This window comes from Phyllostomus hastatus, unplaced genomic scaffold (genome assembly GCF_019186645.2).
Source record: "Phyllostomus hastatus isolate PE091 unplaced genomic scaffold, TTU_PhHast_1.1 phas_contig_17, whole genome shotgun sequence".
NCBI classification, from domain to species: Eukaryota; Metazoa; Chordata; class Mammalia; order Chiroptera; family Phyllostomidae; genus Phyllostomus; species Phyllostomus hastatus.
This window is the reverse complement of record NW_025333664.1, coordinates 9,817,722-9,836,542: the sequence shown is the minus strand read 5'-3', so window position 1 is coordinate 9,836,542 and position 18,821 is coordinate 9,817,722. Positions and strand designations below refer to the sequence as shown.

The window sequence follows — 18,821 nt, the reverse complement described above, 5'->3', positions numbered from 1 at the left end:
CAAGGGCAGGGCTGGAAGGGGAACTCCCCACGGTGCGGAGCCCTCATCCGTTCCCAGACACTGGATAGAGCCCCTGCCCCTTCCAGGGGGACAGGTGGCTTTGAACTCAGCCCTTCTAAGAGGCCGTATGGGGTGGCTGACCTGCAGGGTTTCCAACCTGCAAAAGTACACTCAGGGCCTCCCCATCTTCTGCCAAGTTACCAAAAAACACGTTGTTATTGTTGATTAACTAGCCTAATCCACACTCTATCCACCCCCTACCCCACCCCACCCCCCGCACAAAGGACAACCACGAAAAGGTCTTTTTTGCTGTCCAGACGTGTAACAGCAAACGGCAGGCTTTGCACACGGGCTACGGCTCTGCCACAATCACGCATCCCACCCGTCCTCCAAGTGCCCCTTGGGGGTTTCCTTTAGACACTGAAGCATTTTAATTTCTCGTCTACGGGGCTCTGATGCTTTATGGAGAAGAAAAAAGGGCTATGGAAAATTCCACTTGTCCCAGAAATTCAAGAGGGTCCGATCAACCGCCTCGAGCCCAACAAAGGGCGCGTTTCTTGAAGGCCAGCACACCGGAAGCTGTCCCATCCAATTAACCTACTCATTCCAGGGTTCGGTCACTGCCTTGGACATAAAGGAGGGCCTTTTAAGAGAAAGACAGAAACTGCTGGTGTTGTGGGCATAGCAAAGGTCTCTAGGCGAGCTCCCTCTGCCTCTGTTCTGCGGTCACCGGCTGCAAAGGCTGTTTTATTATCTGAAGATTCACATTCTACACATAAGCCGTAGTTCTCGCTGAAGGTAAGCTGGAGGTCATCACAGCACATTCCAAAATGCCCTTCGCTTAATAAATGTGTAAGGAGCAACACTTTGTTGAAAAAAGGTGCTCTGTCTACTGCGGAGTCCAACATGAAGCCAATTCTTCAAGACCCAAATCACCATTAGGGATTATGGATTTAAGACTAGTCGGTTTTGCCCCAAATGCTAGGAATCTGATCTAACTGAATTATGTTGTAGAATCATCTTCAGCTTCATCCACCACTCAGGGTCTCCTGAAGAGATTTCCCTCAGAGAGCAGTGCAAGGAAGAGCTCTACTTCATTTAAGTAACTGAATGTTTTTTTTGTTTTCTGGAACATGTAACATTTTTAAGGAACTGTATTTCCCTTTTTGCTGTGACTGCTGGGAAGCTCACAGCAAGACTAAAATAGTATGTATTTCCACATATAAACTTTCCCCAAACTTCTCACTATTCTGATTTTGTTTGCATTTTGTCTCATGATTATGTATTCTTGTCAATCTGTTATAAGTTCTTTCTGGAAGAGAAAGGGGCATAAAACCAACCAATCAAAAGGCTGAAAGAAAGAACTGGTATAAATATATCCATTCATAGGAACACTGCCATCTGCACCCAAGTAGTCCCCCAAATGGAACAAATGCTACTCCTATTGTTCTCTGAAACATCAGAGGAGGTCCCGCCACGTGATTGCCTTTTTCAGAGGCCATCCCTGCAGCTCAGGGAGGACCTGGGACGGTGGGGTTGTCTCTCTGTCCTTCAGTCCCACTCAAGTAACTGCCTTCTCTCCCTCTGTCCCATCCAAAGACATCCTGGCCTGTCTGGGTGACCTGCACGGCGGAGGGTCCCGAGCAGCTCAGGCTGGCGTAACCACAGAGCAAAGATTCTCAAGGCCCATCTCTGACTTGCCTTTGAACCGGCCAGACTGAGAAATCCCCGAGGGCAGAGAACCCCATCTTACTCAAGGGTATGGCTCAGAAGTCAGCTCCTGTCAGAAATCAGGCAGAGCCAAAACTAAACCTGGCGGTCCCTTAAGTTCCTCGCCGAGTTCGTAAGGTTTTACGGCGGTGACCTCTCCTTTGTCCCCAGGCAATGCCTCTCGGGGCCCTCAGCTCATTCTTCACGACCTTCCTTGTGCCTGTTGGAATCCCCTCGCTGCCCGCTCGCCGAACCAACCAGAAAACATGCTGACCACCTTGTCCACAGGAAGGACGCCCTTCCGAGCGTTCACGCGCTCCTTCCGGGGTTGGGCCGATGTGCTGGGGCGATGACACTTCGGACCGCCACAGCTGGGCAGGTGCCGCTGGAATCCAGGAGCGCAGGACAGAGAACTACCCGGCACAAAGTGTCAGCAGTGCCAGTGCTGGAAAACCCTGGAACCAGGTGGACCGAGTGCCAGCATGGTGGAGTATCAATTCAACTGCGCACTGTGTCACGCCCCCTGGATTTCCAGTGCCCCAAGAAGCACCCTCTACTCTGGAACCCCAATTCTCGATAATGGTCTCGTATTCTGTTAAGAAAACGCACTTTGAGATGCCTGGCCAGCATGAGGGGAAGAAAGGGAAGCCAAACTTATCAAGACCTTCAAAGCGAAGGCTTCTAACAATTTCAGCCTTGTCAAATGTCTAAATGTTGCCAAACGCTTTAGGAAAATAAACAGACATACTAGGAAAGAAATTGCTGGAGCTAAACGTGCCTTGATTACCAAGAGCAACTACTACTTTCTGGGAGACTTTTACTTTTCTGCACTCAGAATCAACCACGGGATTGAGCGTGGGCTGGGAACCAAAGTGTCGCAGGTTCAATTCCCAGCCAGGGTACATGCCTGGGTTGCAGGCTATAACCCCCAGGAACCGCACATTGATGTTCCTCTCTCTCTCTCTCTCTATCTCCCTCCCTTCCCTCTCTAAAAATAAATAAATAAAATCTTAAAAAAAAAAAAGAATCAACCACGCCGGGTACTGAGCAGTAAGAGGTGGGGGGGCCCAGTTTAAGTCCTGGTCCTATGAGATAACCAGCTAAGTGACCTCGAGCCAATCAAACTCCGGGGTCACAGAGCTTTGCTCCTACAAATGAAAGGCAGCATTCGAAACCAAATCAAGAAAAGCGGAAACCGGTTTAGTCACTTACCATCCTGCTTGGGAGATGGTTCTTTGGGTTCCTTCTTATTTTTCCGACCCTCCCGCCCAGAATGGTCTTCTCCTAAATCTATGACAAGTTCGCTCTCCGAGTCGGAGTCCAGGCCCAAGTGGACTGTTGGGGAATCCATCTCATCCTTTCCCTTCAGTTTATCTTTCGTGGGATGGGGCGAGGGTTTGGCTTTCTCCACAAAGTCCTTCTCGGGCTGAGGACTTGCCTTCTCCTTGGCTGGGTCTGAGTCTGCTTTCTCGCTGGGTGGCGACGGGCTTTTCAGCTCCTCTTTGACCTCCACCGGGTTTGCCAGTTTGGGCTTTTTTTTGGCAGCGGAGAGCTCCTTGTCCAGCCGACTCCCCTCTTTGTCTTCTGCGTCTTCTGGTTCATTCTTGGACTTCTGCTCGTCGTCACTGATGTACTCACTGTCGCTGCTGTCCGACTTCTCGGAATCCTCCGAGTCGCTGTGCTCCACGGCCGTATAGACGTCTTCCGAGATCTCATTGATGCCTAAATTCAAAAAGAAAACCCGGAATGTGGCGTTGTCACAAAACAAAGAGCAGGACCAAACACGCAAACATTTTCCATGCCAAACGCTGGAAATTAAAAAAAAAAAATTTCAAATTGTATCACAACCGGCCTGGTGGGGTTAGCAGCGACCTCCAGGAAGACAGGTGACAAGTGGCATTTATATTTGGAGAGGGTTTCAAAGACAGCATGGGACCAAACAACCCAAGTTTTGACTTTATCTGGAGCTTGCTCTTTGCAATATTGGTGACTGGGACATGGAAAACGGGAGGGATGGAAGGGAACACCAGAGATAAACTATTAAAGCTGATCCATTTTACAGAGGAGAAAGTAGAGGCCCAGAGCAATCACTTGTCCTAGGACACAGAGACAACCAAGACAGGGGCAAGGCCCAAACCCTGGGGTGAGTCCAGGGCGCAAAGAGACAAGCCCAAGGCTCGAGCTGAGGCTGCGAACTCACAGGCCACGAGCCGCACCTGACCCGCCGACCCATCTGACTTGGGGAGCAACGGCTTGGCTCACGGGGTAGTTTGTTGTTGCCTATGGATTTTGAATTTGGAACCTGTTGCCCAATTCGCAAAGCAGGAAATTTCACCCAGAAATGAAGATGGGGGGCTGTCTGCTGAGAGTGCAGACCTGGCCACTCTGGGGAACAGGCCTGCGAGGCCACAGCTGGCCCGGGATGAGAGGCCACTGGCCCCGTCAGGTGGGGCGGCACTGACTGCAGGTGACCCAGCGGCCCGCCCCTCTCGCCCTCTGCGCTGATGGAGAGTGGACGGCCGCTGCGTGTGTGCTGTTCGTCCACCGGCAGCGGAGCCAAGGGGAAGACACGTACTTCCACGTGTCTATCAAAAGGGGAGAGAGACAAAACAGCAGGCGTGCCACATGCACACAAATGATGACGGGCAAAGTGTATCTCTGCGGGCAGCTCCCTCTAACCCGCCTTTGTCTCCTGCTACCAGCCAGGAGCGTCACCAGGCAGCAGGTGACGAATACTCTACCCTAAAATTCTGAAAAGAGAAAATCCCAGTCAACGCTTTGTCCTGTGCTCATTCCAGAGCAATGACGTCCTGACCTGGACACAGTGAAGACAAACTCGCAAAAGGGCAGAGCCACGAACAGCCCTGGGCGCTTGACACCGGCAGAATCACTGGGCCGCCTCCACCAGGGCTCGATCAAAAAGAGGAGATGTCAGCCCTGGCTGGTGTGGCTCAGTGGACTGAGCGCCGGCCTGTGAACTAAAGGGTCGCTGGTTCGATTGCCAGTCAGGACCCATGCCTGGGTTGCAGGCCAGGTCCCCAGTAGGGGGCGTGTGAGAGGCAACCACACCGTGATGATTCTCTCCTTCTCCTTCTCTCTCCCTTCTCCTCTCTCTAAAAGTAAATAAATAAAACCTTTAAAAAAAAAGAGAGATGTCAAAATATACAAAAACCCAGATCTGGTATAATTTCTGAATCCTCGGGCTTTTGCCACTGCAGTCAGACATAAGGAGGACGAGCATGACGGTGTGACCGCACATGTGACAGGAAAAGCTTAGGTACCGGAGCCCAAAGGATAGGAATTCAACCCCTGCTCCACTGCTTTCATGAGCTGTGTAACCCTGAACCAGGGACCTACCTCTCTAGCCTCAGTTTCTTCATCTGCAAAATGCAATTGATAACAGTCATCAACCTCCCAGGACAACCTCTGTGCAGTGCTCACCAAGCACAGTGCAGGGTGCGTTGGAAGCACTCAGTAAACAGACATACTAAAATTCTTATTCACAGTAATAATAAATCAAGGAGTTGGACCACCTGCATGGAAGGACCCGAGAGGGATATTTAAATGGACCGCAAAGCTTCATCCACGCCAATCAGTGTCCCAACCAAACTCCTCCGACAGCCCAGGTGACGCCAAACTGCAGCTCCTTCCCTACCCACAGGTCCAAAGCAGCCCCTGACACGTAAACCTTACCGTGGAGTGGCTCTCTCCCCTGAGGCCCAATCACCCCCTATTTCTTCATAAATGCCCCCTTGGTTTTATTTACTTATTCAACCAATATTCCAGAGCATTACATTGTGCACAAGACCCAGTACCTTGGAGAAGGCAAATCTTTATAAGGCAACCTCCCTGCCCTGAGTGAGCTCCCAGGCTACCTGGGAGGGAAGGATAGCCCCCACACAAATGCACTACTGTTGCTTTTGAGCAATACAGTATCAAAGGCGGTGGGCAGATGGGGAGAGCAGTCAGAGGGGACTTCCTGGAGGAGGTGACACTGAGCTCAGCCTTCAGGACAAAGTTCAGGTAGGCAGCATGAGTGCAGGCAGCACGGGGACAGAGGAAGGGAGGCAACAGACACAGAAGCAGGATGGGTCTGCCAGGTGGGGTGGGCCCAATCTGAAGGAGGAGGTTTTGGTTGGGACACTTGGGGACACACTCGATCCTGATGTCAGGACACTGACAGGTACCGACAGGGTTTGCAGAGGGCAGACGCAGGAGGGCCTTTCTGCTCCTAAAGCTTCTCGCCTCCTGCACCTCGAGTCTGCAGGCTGCCCCCAGCGAAGAAGGAGCTCTGAGGGACTCGCAGGGCCTGTCTGAACAACTAGCTAACAAATCCGAAACACGCTGCCCTGGGCGGAAATACATTTTAATGGATTGAACAATTCTAGCTTCAAAGCAGCCCGGACCCAGCTCTGGTTTCACCTGGGTGGCACCCCTACTGGTGACGATGACGACACTGGTGGCAAGGAAAGCAAACCAAAGACGTACCTAATTGTGCTTTGCAACTCTCTATCGTCTTGTCGAGATTGAGCTGGAACCGGCTGCGGATCTGCCGCTTGGGGGAGATGAGAGGGACGGGGGCGGACTGCTGCTGGACAGACTCGCTCAGCTGCTTCAGGTCCATCTCGGCCTTGCTGCGGTCTGCAAGACACCGTCAGGCGCTCATCAGCCCAGGCACCCGGGGCGGGGCGGGGGGAGGCGACTCTCGCAACCCAGTGTCCTCACACACACACACACACATACACACACACACACACACACACACATTCAGAACATGGGAGGAAAAAAATTTGAAACATTTTTGCCATTGGTCCCAACGTCATCAGCCCAATGGCATGGGCTGACTTGGAGATAATGGCCCCAAGAAAGCACTTGGCAGGTTTACTCAGTCTGCTAAACAATCGCCTGGGTCGCCTTCGGCATTTACCATGCATGATCCCAGCCAGATGGCTGCCTGTGGAGCTCAGCATCATTAGGGAATCGCGAAAGCCAAAGGTTACAGTAATACGCTCAATCTCAGTATTAGCAGATAAGCTGACACCACGTCTGGCCGGAGAGTGCTTCGAACTCCAGGCCCACGTCAGCGAGGGCTTGTATCCAAGAGAGACGCCGAGCCCCTCCGAGGAGAGACACTGGGGCCCCAGCTCCTCCTTCACCACGGGGACTTCACTCTTTATTCCTCTTCCACCTACTCTGGAGCTCACGTGAGAAAGGGAGGGGAGAGAGGAAAGAGGCAGACCTTCCTCCCAGCAAGCCCGCCGTCCCTCCCCGCTCTGGCTCCCCCCTCTGGCTCACAGCACCTGAGGGAAGGTAAATAGATTAGCCCTGGATAGTAAATCTGTGTCTTCTCGCTCAGGGACAAGGAGGCCGAGGTCCTTGCCCTAATCCCAGGCAAGGGACTCGGACTGCAGATGATGGCCAAGGGCACCCCCTTCTCCACACCCCCTGCCAATTTCTGCCGTGGGTGCTTTATAGCACCAACTCAACTAGATTCCATGGGTTTGCATTTCTTGAATTGCTTCCCTACCTCCTCATCCACTTCCTCAACTGCCTCCTCCAGGGTCGGGAAATATAAAGAGGGGACAAAACGAAGGAGGCTGGGAAGGCCCAGGAAGCGATGATGAGAGACCTTGCAGGCAGAAGCATCGTCTCTCACCCCGCCCACCAACCTCGGGCAGCCCCTCCGACCGACCCCTAGCAGGGAACGTGGGCACCTGTCCCACCCGCACTGATCCCAGAGCATCAGTCAGAAAACACGTGGCGTCGAAACAAGGACAGAGAGGAGAAGCGACCTTCCAGCCTGTTCGCACGAGCTGAGAGCTCACGCCCCGACTTCCTGCAACACTCTGCTCCCAAAGGCCACCTCCGCCCCCAGGAGACAGACTCAAAGCCTTCACTCTCTCCCTTGGCTTTTGTTGTCTCCTTCCCCCAGGAACAGGGCTCCTCCCTGCCCTGCTCGCCCAGACTGGTTCCTGTGAAGGGACCACAGGCGGCCTCCCAAATGCCCCACCCAACATACCCACAGGCGACCAGAGCAACAAATTGCTCAGACTTGGTTCTGTCACCATAACGAGGCCTCCACTATGATAAGATTAGGATGGGCCTTTTCCCAAAAACACACTCAGGGTGGATGGCCAAGAAGATTCAAGAAGTGAGTGGTCCAAGGAAACAGAGACAGCATCCTTGGCATTCAAGAAAAGGCTCTAAAAACCGTATCAGGGTGTATGTATACAAGTGTGCATGGGTATGCACGTGTGTTCCTGGCACGTGTGTCCATGCACATGCGCATGCTGACCAGAGGCTCTTCAGAGAGCCCACCAGCACCAGGACGGAAGACACTCACAGGTGTGCACGCATGGCCACTTTGGAGGGGGAAGAATGTCTGTTTCCTGGAGAAGCACCTTCTGAAGAGAAGACAGAGAGGGAAGCAGTGACAAAACAGCAAGTAGGAGGAGGCCCAGGGAAACAAGAGCAGGTCCGATGAAAGACAATACAAAGAGAACTTAAGGGCTTCGACAGTGAAGCACCGAATGTGACAGCAAAAGGAAGAATATGACGTCTGTCTGGTAATGTCTGCTCTCAGAAATGAGGAAGCAGCCCGGGCCAGGGAGCTCAGCTGGTCAGAGCATCGTCCCCATATGCCAAGTTGTGGGTTCGATTCCTAGTCAAGGCACATGCAAGAAGCAACCAATGAATATATAAGTGAAATAGCAAATCGATGTTTCTATCTTTATCTCTCTCAAATCAATAAATTTTTTTTAAATGAGGAGCATATTAGACTCCAGAGAAAAAAAGACAGCCTTTTCAAGCATAAGTTAGAAAAGAAGTGTCTCGCCCTGGCTCGTGTGGCTCAGTGGATTGAGGGCCGGCATGTGAACTGAAAGGTCGCTGGTGTGATTCCCAATCGGGACACACACCTGGGTTGAAGGCCAGGTCCCCAGTAGGGGGCGTGCAAGAGGCAGCAGTCAATGTTTCTCTCACACACCAATGTTTCTCACCCTCTTCCTTCCCCCCTCTCTAAAAATGAATAAAATCTTTTCTTAAGTATCTCAACAAAAATACTTCCCATGAAGCAGGATTGGGGAGAGGTCTGCTACCCAAGTGATATGCTCATCAACGTCCTCAGTAACATTCTTGTGTGGTTAATAGCCTCCAAATAGCAGCTATTTAAAGACACGACTACCATACCAGGGATCAGCAGACTTTTTCTGGAAGGGGCCAAAGAGTAAACTAGGCTCTGGGGACCACACAGGATCTGGTGCAAAAGCGAAAAGAAATACTATGTGAACAAATGCGTGTGGCTGTGTTTCAATAAAACTTTATTTACAAAAACAGGTGGGGGGGGGGCCAGATTTGGTGCGCAGGCTGTAAAATCTGCCATCCCCTGTACTGTAGGACTCCCAGGGACGGCTAACATGGCTGCATACAGAAACTCGCTTTAGAATTTTATTTTAATCTTAATGCCTTAGCCATCCTCCCCAGAGACTCTGGATTAACCAGCCAGGGGTGCAACCTGGGCATGGCCTTTGCAAAGTCCCCTGGGTGATTCTAATGCAGCTGTGCTTGACAGCCCTGTATTCAACCAACACTGAGTCAAGAAATCTCCTTGTGATCTGGCTGAATCCTGGCATATCCGTGTGAACGGAACCACTCGTCCAAACTTTAGGGTTCAGAGAAAGGGACCTACACCTCATAATCAAGAGGAGTGAAAAGAAAGTAAAGCACCTCATTTTACAAAATAAGGCCCCTGGAACCAGGAAGCTACTGTAATGTTTATTCTAACAGGAGACCACCAAAAGTTGGGGGGGGCGGTGCTGGGATCAGGTCCCTGGGGACACACCTTCAGTTTAGCCAAATGCAATTATCTTCCTGGAACTCACAGCCGCGCTCGCCTCTCCTCCTCCACAGGGAGAAGGGAGGGGCTGCTGTCTTACTCAGCTCACAGTAGCTTATCGAGACTCTTTCCACCCCTGCCCTTCTGTATCAGGAACATCTCCAGAATCCACACTCACTGCCAACACTGTGAACTGCTCAGCTAATAGGAAGACAGCTCGGGCTATAAATGGAAACCAGGGATTAAAGAAAATACCGGCGCTGAAGAAAGAGGCAGGATCTCACATTTCTGGAGACCGCGTCAACCAGAACGGCCCCTTGAGAGGGTAACGGGGCAGTATCTCTCCAAATGTCAACTGTCCGCGCCCTCCGACCTGGGGCTCCACGTCCGGGAATTTACCGGATGGACACATACTCCCACGTGGGCAAAAGGCTCTTTACCGCAGCTGTTCGACAGCAAAAAGTGGGCAACAACCTCCAGTCTGTGAATAAGGTGCCCAGATAAATAAGTCACAGTTCGCCTTGAGATGGATCAAACACAGCTGCTGACGGAAAACAGAGGCAGATCCCTGTACGCGGGCCCAGACAGGCAGCCCGTTCAGTGAAAGAGGCACCAGCGGCAGAACACGCCAGCACTGGTGTGGGGGAGGAAACAAGGAAGTGAAACACAGATACACATACGTGTGGGTTCTGGGGGTTTCTCAACGCACTGTGACGGCTGGGGCTCGACAGGTCTTTGTTGGGGGAGGTGGTGGTGGGGGACTGGGCCGTCCTGTGCACAGTAACCCTGGCCTCCACCCACTAGATGGCAGTAGCACCCACATCCCGGCTGTGGCAATAAAAATACTGCCCCATGTCCCCTGGGGAACCCCATCCCCCAGGCGGAGAACCACTGGCGTACATCGAGGAGAGCTCTCCACAGAGGCTAACAACAGGGGGACAGAGGTCACCTGTAAGGAGGTGGCACAGAGGCAGGTGATCAGAGGTGGCAGCCAGTGTGGGTTTTCACGAAACACCTTTCTGTACTTAGAAATTTCTTTTACCATGCGCACTCATGACTTACAAAAGCCAAATAAACTTTTTAAAAGAGAGATACAACCACTTCCTTTTTGGTTAAAAAAAAAATTTCTTTCTTCAAAAGCTGTCGGCAGACTATGATGGATGGACTCCCAGGAGCCACAGAATGGCGGGCCCTTCAGGGGAACGATATTCAGACAAGAGACCCTGGCAGATGCGCTCATATCCATCGAGCCACACAGAGATCTTCCTCACTTGATTCCGTTTCAAAAAAAAAAAATAGTCAAGTCCTAGTCAGGGTGGCTCAGTTGATTAGAGCATTATGCTGTGCACCAAAAGGTCGCAGGTTTGATCCCCAGTCAGGGCACATGCCTGGGTGTTGGTTCAGTCCACAGTGGGGACGTGCACAAGAGGGAACAACCAGTTTCTCACCCTCTCTCTCTCTCTCTATGTGTGTGTGTGTGTGTGTGTGTGTGTAAAATCAACAAATGTATCCTCGGGCAAGGATTTAAAAAGAAGTCCAGACAATCTCGGGGAGACCAGGGCCCCTACTCTGCACCGAGTCTCCGGAAGAATGCCTGACTCCCAAGGTCCCAAGGGAAACAAAGGACGCCTCCCAGCAGCCGAGAAAGCAAGCCGAGGTGCTCTGTTCTGACCACTCTCCACTGTTCTGAGAGCAGCGAGGCACACCTCTGTCGCAACCAGGATGGGGGAGCAGCTGCTGAGTGTGTTCAGCCCAAAGCAGACACCCTCTGGGAGACACGAGGAGATGAGAATTCGCACAGGGGCTGCACTGACAGGGGACCTGGGGGGACCCAGGCACTGGCCTCCACGGAGACACAGGCTCGCTCCAGCCCCACCACCGTCAGGCTTTGCCATGCCGAGCACCAGAAAACTCTCTCCAGACAACTCTCTCCAGACCTCATTTCTCCACCTGAAAAGGGCACCTGAGGACCAGAGGAAGCCGGAGGGAAGGCACTGCCTGACCCCAAGGCTCTGCATTCCGGCTCAGGCGTCCTTCCCGAAACCCTGAGCTGCAGGCCTCCAGGGCGTGGCTTCGTCTCTGTCCTGGGGGCCTTTTCAGCCCCGTCTGCGGACCACCCTCCTCACTCAAGTGCCCCAGGGCCCTCACTCTTCCTTTCCGCCTTAGACTAGGATCCGAATCTCAGCGCTACTGCCATTCGAGGGGGTGAGCAAGGGGGGCACGGTAGGGTGTGTGACGGCATTCCTGGCCTGCAAACACGCACCACTCACTGCCAGCAGCCGGCATTGCCGCCCCGCCCCGGCCCTAGCGCTGTGAGAGCCTCTGCTCTTAACCCACCCACCCCCGTGCATAAATCAGAATATACCTCCTGCCTTGACCTAGCCCCAGGGCACCCAACACTGGGAATCTAAAACTGCGCTCTCGGTCCCGATTCCTCCTGCCACAGCCCACCCGCCAACACGGTTACTTGGACAACCCAAGAACTCCTGGTGGGGGGGCTACTTAGGGCTTTCAACAGCATCCCTGGCTTCTGCCTGCTGCATGCCAGCAGCACCCCCCACCCCCAGTTGTGACAACTACGAATGTCTCCAGACACCGTGTTACTCAGGGGAAGAGAGGAACTGCCTGGGTGGACAGAGGCTTGTCTCCACCCAGCAGCCAAAAGGCCCCTCTGACGTGCTCAGTCAGTTCACAGCCCTCCACTGCGCAAACCAGGGTCCTCAGGGGCCCTGTGCTCTCTGACCTCATGGTCTCACCGCCCCGCCCCCCTCCCATGACCAGGACACACTGCCTGGGCCTCCTTGCCACTCCTGTAACAAACGCAGTTCCTTCCTTACCCTAGGGCCTGTAAAGTTCTTGTTCCTTCTAGAATGTTCCTCCTGGTTCAGGCCTGGCTCTTGTTTTCCTGTCCTGGAGCTCTCCACTCAAACAGGCCTTCCCTGCCCCTCCCACTGCCTCTCCTCCCCACCCCCAGCCTGCCCACCCCTCTCCTTATCCTAGTTTCCCACTTTATCTCATGGTATCCGCCCTCCTGTTGATCTACCTTGATTAGTCTCCAACCGGTTCTAGAACCCAAGCTCCCTAACAACAGCGCCCCCCACTGACCACATTCTGCCCTGTTTCTGAAGCAGTACATAGCACAAAATAGATGCTCAAAAAAAAAATGGGAACCGCACTGGAAGGAATCAACAAAACAATAACTTCATAAAGTTAGGGAATCAGTATTTCCAGTGCCAATTTTTGCTGACTTTGGCCTAAACTAGTGCTTACAAAAAAAAATTGAAGAGAACTGAGGGAACACTGTATCAGAATACACTGTGCAGAGAAAAGACAAATACCGATTCATAATACTTGATATATGTGAAGTGTATATATATAAAACTTCAAATACATATTTTTACAAGATGAGAACTGGGTCACTGTGGTCAAGAGCAAGTAAGGTCGTAAACACTGGCCTGCGTTACTCCACCATAAACAGCTTTGCATGTCTTCGGGCCCCAGGAAACCCCTTAACTTGTTCCTTGTATCGGTCTCTGCATGTTCACCCACTGTACCTTCTCAACAGCCTGCTCAGAGAGTTCAGAGTTCGAGAACCACACAGGAAAGAGCACATCACGACGTGTGAAACTATTCACGGCTGCCAGAGAAAGAGACCTGCAAACATTCCCACTGACCCAAGTTAAGGTTCAGGATGCTCCCCGTGGTGGATGTCTTGTCCGTTTTCGTCGTGAGTGGCGTGGACGCTTGAGGAGAGAAGGGCTTCGGGCTGCCAGATAAACTCCCCGCCTGTCCCGTCTTCGTGGAGGCCGGTGACGCTGAAAAGAGTAGGGCACTTGTTAAAAGGCAGGTTTCCAAGGAAATAGGCAAGTCAAGCTTGTGGGGGTGGGGGGAGGGAAAGCAGAGAAACGTATCTGATTTTGCCACGGGCCAGCAGAGCAGCATGGATGGGGTGGAGCGGGCAGGGCTGGCCACTGCTTTCAAAGCAAAGGGCTTCCCCCCAGTGTTAAACCGTTACAGCCACAAAGGAAAGAGGCCTCCCCGGTTATTCTATCAGACACAAAGCTCTAAGACAAATCGGCTAAGCTGCCACTGAAATTAGCTTGGCCCATTCACGGGTGTAAATCTCAAAATAAATAGCGATTAAACCAGCCCCCACCACGGCCCAGATGCAGAGGCCAGAGCCAGGCTTACAAATGGCAGCCGTCCGTTTGCGGGAGGCGCGGGGGGCGGGGGGGGCCGGCCCCCACAGCCACCGCACCTGCCAGGAGCCGACCTGACCCCTTGGGAGGGCTTGGGACTCCCATTTCAAAAGCTCTGCCTGCTGAAGGAAGTACATGCAACCCCAGATGCAACGACAAGATGTTGGTAAATTATCTCCCTTCTACTGTGCTTCAAACTCAGACAGGAGGGTGGCGGGCCAGATCCACTCCCAAGGCTCTTATAAATACCTTAAACCTGCTTCCGAGCTGCTCCCTGACCCTCATCCACGGGGTAGGGGGAGGCAGAACAGACGCCAAACCATCTAACTAAACGGGGAGGTTCGGGTGGGCCTCCTAGAGCCTGCCCCTGGAGATCCTGCCCTCGGGCGTCACTGGGATGGCCCTGTTACTCAATGTGTGACAGGTGGCGATGACACAGCCAGCTCTCCTCAGACACAAAGGAAGTACTGACTCTGAGGCGATCTGGTCCTTAAGAAAAAGCTGCTGATGGCAAAGGCGTCAGGCACCAAGACGTCATGGGGACGTCCAAAGCGCTTGCCTCGATTCCCTGGGCTGCCAAAGAGGGGTGCTCAGAGTGAGCATTCAATCGGATACACGCGTACCCCAGCGTGGCTACTCAGTATACAGGAGGTAGCCTACGCGTGTCCAGGGCCAGGACCCGCCAACGCCGTAGTTCACATAACAGAGCGGGGAAGGCTCGAGACGCAGAGAGAAGTGGACTCCAGCGCGGACTGGGGGCCCGACAGGGCGCACACCCCAGCTCCGCTGCTGACGCACTGGCTGGGCGGCCTCGGGTCAGTGACCTGCTGTCTCTGAATCTCCTCTCCCGGCAGCAGCACAGAGGAATACCGACAACACAACACAAGGGGAGGGTAAAAGTACCCACCCTCCTCCAGTTGTCACGATCAAACCAATGAATCATCTGAACAGCGCCTGGCACCTATTAAGGACGATATTACTGTTTGCTCTTGGTGTAGTATCATTTTCTATCCCCCATTAACCTGTAGGGTTCTGGCTTCAATCACCTAAACCCATGGTCCTCACTCGGGAGTGATTTCTCCCCTCCAGGGCACACGGAGCCACGGCTGCAGACAGCAGACAGCGTGCTGCCGGCACCTAGTGGGGGGAGACCGGGGGTGCCCCTAACATCCCACGGTGCGCAGGACAGCCTCCCGGAACAAGGAATCATCTTGGGCCCCCAACGTCAGTGGTGCTGAAGCAGCTGCAACCCTGGAAACGCAGGGAGGAGGCGGGACAAGATGGGGTAACCCAGGTCAACTGGTGCTTAGCAAGTGCTCAATAAACACAGGAAATTATTTCGAGAATTAAGCTTTTCTGAATACGGAGTGAAGTCAGTATTGCCGTATGGATTAACGAGTGCCTGGCTGGGTACCCGGCCTTCTGTCGCCCGGGGGCTGTTATTACTGCTAAGACCTTGGGTGACTATAACCTCTAGTACGACAGCAAGCAGAACTAAAGGGCTTGTTACCCAGAGAAACATGAGCAAATGACGTTCAAGACATTTTAAAAGACTTAAATGTTTCTAATAAAACCTTTAGTATTAAGATGTTTGGGTTGATTTTATTTTTAAATAATGCATTCATTTATGTTTTACCTGCTCCCAAGAACTCTGCAGGGACTGAAGATGTGGGTACAATGGACTCCCCCAGAGGATCATAAACCAGGCTTTTCTAATTACATTCTCGCAAACAAGCTAACCAGCGTGTCCAGCAGAGGGGGTCTTGCCCAGCCCGCCAGCAGAGCACGGCTGGGGACTGCAAGGAACTGTGGGACAAGGAAACCAAATTGTTCAGGGAACAAGGACAAAAAATATGCAAAGATACCACCACCACAAGAGACCTCATCGTTCCCTGCTTAAGAGATCGAGTTTAAAAAGGAAAAGGACAGGCTGGGAGGCGACCTACAGAGCCCTGGCCGACGTGTGGTCCTGCAGGGGATGGTAGTAGCTACATCACCCGCACGGTCATCATCTTTATAATTGTGTGTGTGTGTGTGTGTGTGTGTGTGTGTGTGTGTGTGTGTGTTAAAAATAAATAACAGAAACAAGCCACAAATTCACAAACATATAAAGTTCCTTTGTTTCAAACATGGGATCAATAAAAAACAGTTTCTGCTGTTAAGAAACCGTCAGTGTTGAGGTTTAAGAAACATGCTTTAGGTGTTCAGTTTTCAAACACAGCACCTGGGTATGGCGAGAGCAGAGGTGATGGGAGAACACTGGTTTCCCACGGAGACAGGTCTGGCTCGCTCTCCACCCAAGCCAGCAAAGGGACCACCCTCACAGACACCTGGGACCATGCGTGGCCCGTGCCCACCACTGAGTGCCATATGCCCTGCCTACCCGATTTGTGACAGACCTCCTACCTGCCTCAACACCTGTCAATGGTAGGACCGCCCACCACGCCGGCCGAGGCCACTTCAGTTCTTCCTGCCTCGACTCATCCAGCTTCTCAGCGGGGCCTCTGAACACCCCTTCGAAAATATACCCCAAACAGCCCACTGACCGCCACCTCCACAGCTATCACTGTGGTCCAAGCATTCTCGAGGGGGCAATATGGGGCAAAATGTGGTTCTCAGAAACTCAACAGATCTTCATGTACAAAGCAGAGAAATATTCTGGCTTCTTTGTGGCCATCTAGAGAAATGTAAAAAAATACCAGGCTGGCCAAAATGCCTACAGCATTGGGCAATAGAAAGCTAGCAAGGGCACATTACATTAAGAATACAAATCAGTATATCCACATTTAAAACATTTGCATCCCGGCCAGCAGGGCTCAGTGGATCAGAGCGTCATCCCATAACCTAAGGGCTGCAGGTTCCACCCCCGGTTTGGGCGTGTGAGATGCCTAATCCAGGTGCAGGTGGGAGGCAACCAATCGATGTTTCTCTCTCTCACACTGATCCTTCTCTCTCTCAACGCAATGGAAGGGTAACAAGAGAAGGAAAATAAATCGCATTCATACTACTTCATAAAACCAGGTTTCTTCCCCAAGTAATGTCTCCCAAAATTCAGTCATGATCCCAACATTTGACATATTCACGTACAATCTATGTGCTGCTGACGACTAGAATTCTACGCACAAGGCACCACAAGAAGTCACAGAAACACGGCTAAACTGAAAGCAGCAAAAAGCTGAGCATGCTCCCCTTCCATCACAAAAAGAAAGTATTACCATTGTGATTACATATTCAAAAATCTGAAGGGACAGCCGATTTTTAACAGTTGTCATCTCTTGGGGTAAACATGATCTGCTATTAACTCTATAATATTAAAATTTAAAAGGAATATTTTATGCTCAAAAAAAAAGAGAGACAAAATTAAATGTAAATATTGAACAGCTACAAAGATAAACATGAAGCAATCAGAATTTTGTCAGGGCTGAAATTCAAAAGCATGATACACTCAATCAGTGGTTCTCCACAGGGACCGAAGGGGTGACTGCGACCTCCAGGGGCCACGTGACAATGTCTGGAGACGTGTTTGGCTGTCGTCATTGTGAACAGGTGTGCTACTAGCATCTAGTGGGCAGAGGCCAGAGATGCCACTAAGCGTCCCACGGTGCACAGGACAGCCCCACAGCAACGAGTCATCCGGCCCCGAACGGCAACAGTGCCAAGATCGAGAAACCCTGTTTCAAATCACTCTAGACATGTTCAAAAGCAAAAAAAAAAAAAAAAAAAAGACATTGGGAAATGCTTGTTTCAATTAAGCTTTGAAATGAATGCTAATCCTTTTATAAGGCCATAAATCTTGCCCAAAGGAAGAACTAATAGCCTTTGAAGTCACCAATAATTTAATAAGATTTTACACTTTGACGTGCAATTCACAAGTGTGGGCTAAAACACATCATTTATTATCTACATTTACAAAACCCTGGCCTGTGCTCAGCCCTGTTCTGACTACATGAAACATGAGTCTTAGAATTGAATTAGAAGAAAATGTCCCTTCCTTCCCGCGCACCCCAACTCTCTGGGTGGGGTGGGGTGGAGGAGGTACTGATTCATGTTAAGTTTCCTCCCCTTACAAAACCCTGCCAACGACCTGCATGTTCATGTTCAAAGTACTTACTGTCCTACACAAGTCTTGGTGGCAGAATGTCCCTGAACCGTCTGTGGTGGGACAGAAATGCTGTGTTGAAGGGTTATTTACTAACTTGAAAAAGTATGCAGAATACAAGGTTAAGGGAAAACATAAAAAAAATGCTAAACAGGCCACACCAGACATGGCAGACAGGTAATCCAGGAATGAGCAGTTCACAGGTGCATTTGATGTAGCACGTAGTTTTGTTTTGTTTTGGTTTTTAATTTGAGCCAATGAACAAACTCCTTTTTTTTAAAGATACATTTTATTGATTATGCTATTACAGTTGTCCCATTACCCCCCCTTCATTACCCTCTACTCTGTACACCCTCTCCCACCCACATTCCCCTCTTTAGTTCATGTTCATGTGTCATAAGTTCTTTAGCTTCTACATTTCCCATACTATTCTTGCCCTCCCCCGTCTATTTTCTACCTACCATCTATGCTACTTACTCTCTGTACCTTTTCCCCCTCTCTCCTCCTCCCACTCCACTGTTGCTAACCCTCCATGTGATCTCCATTTCCGTGGTTCTGTTCCTATTCTAGTTGTTTGCTTAGTTTGTTTTTATTTTAGGTGTTCATAATTGTGAGTTTGCTGTCATTTTACTATACATGTTTTTTATCTCCTTTTTCTTAGATAAGAGCCTTTAATATTTCATAAAATAAGGGCTAGGAGATGATGAACTCCTTTAACTTGACCTTATCTGAGAAGCACTTTATCTGCCCTTCCATTCTAAATGAAAGCTTTGTTGGATGTAGGTCCTTGCCTTTCATGACTTGGAATACTTCTTTCCAGCCCCTTCTTGCCTGCAAGGTCTCTTTTGAGAAATCAGCTGACAGTCTGATGGGAACTCCTTTGTAGGTGACTGTCTCCTTATCTCTTGCTGCTTCTAGGATTCTCTCCTTCATTTTAATCTTGGGTAATGTAAGTATGATGTGCCTTGGTGTATTTCTC

General features: G+C 51.1%; 1 protein-coding gene across 16 annotated transcripts in view; it reads right to left on the bottom strand.

The window, feature by feature from the left end:
- Window positions 1-18,821, bottom strand: part of ZMYND8 (zinc finger MYND-type containing 8) — a 114,989-nt gene that overhangs the window by 25,316 nt on the left and 70,852 nt on the right. For all 16 annotated transcript variants that reach the window (XM_045832830.1, XM_045832826.1, XM_045832836.1 and 13 more), the window contains 3 exons: window positions 13,219-13,359; window positions 6,199-6,351; window positions 2,923-3,432 (listed from right to left, as the gene is read on the bottom strand). In XM_045832830.1, coding sequence (XP_045688786.1) covers window positions 2,923-3,432; window positions 6,199-6,351; window positions 13,219-13,359 — 804 coding nt within the window. The remainder of the gene's footprint in view (window positions 1-2,922; window positions 3,433-6,198; window positions 6,352-13,218; window positions 13,360-18,821) is intronic.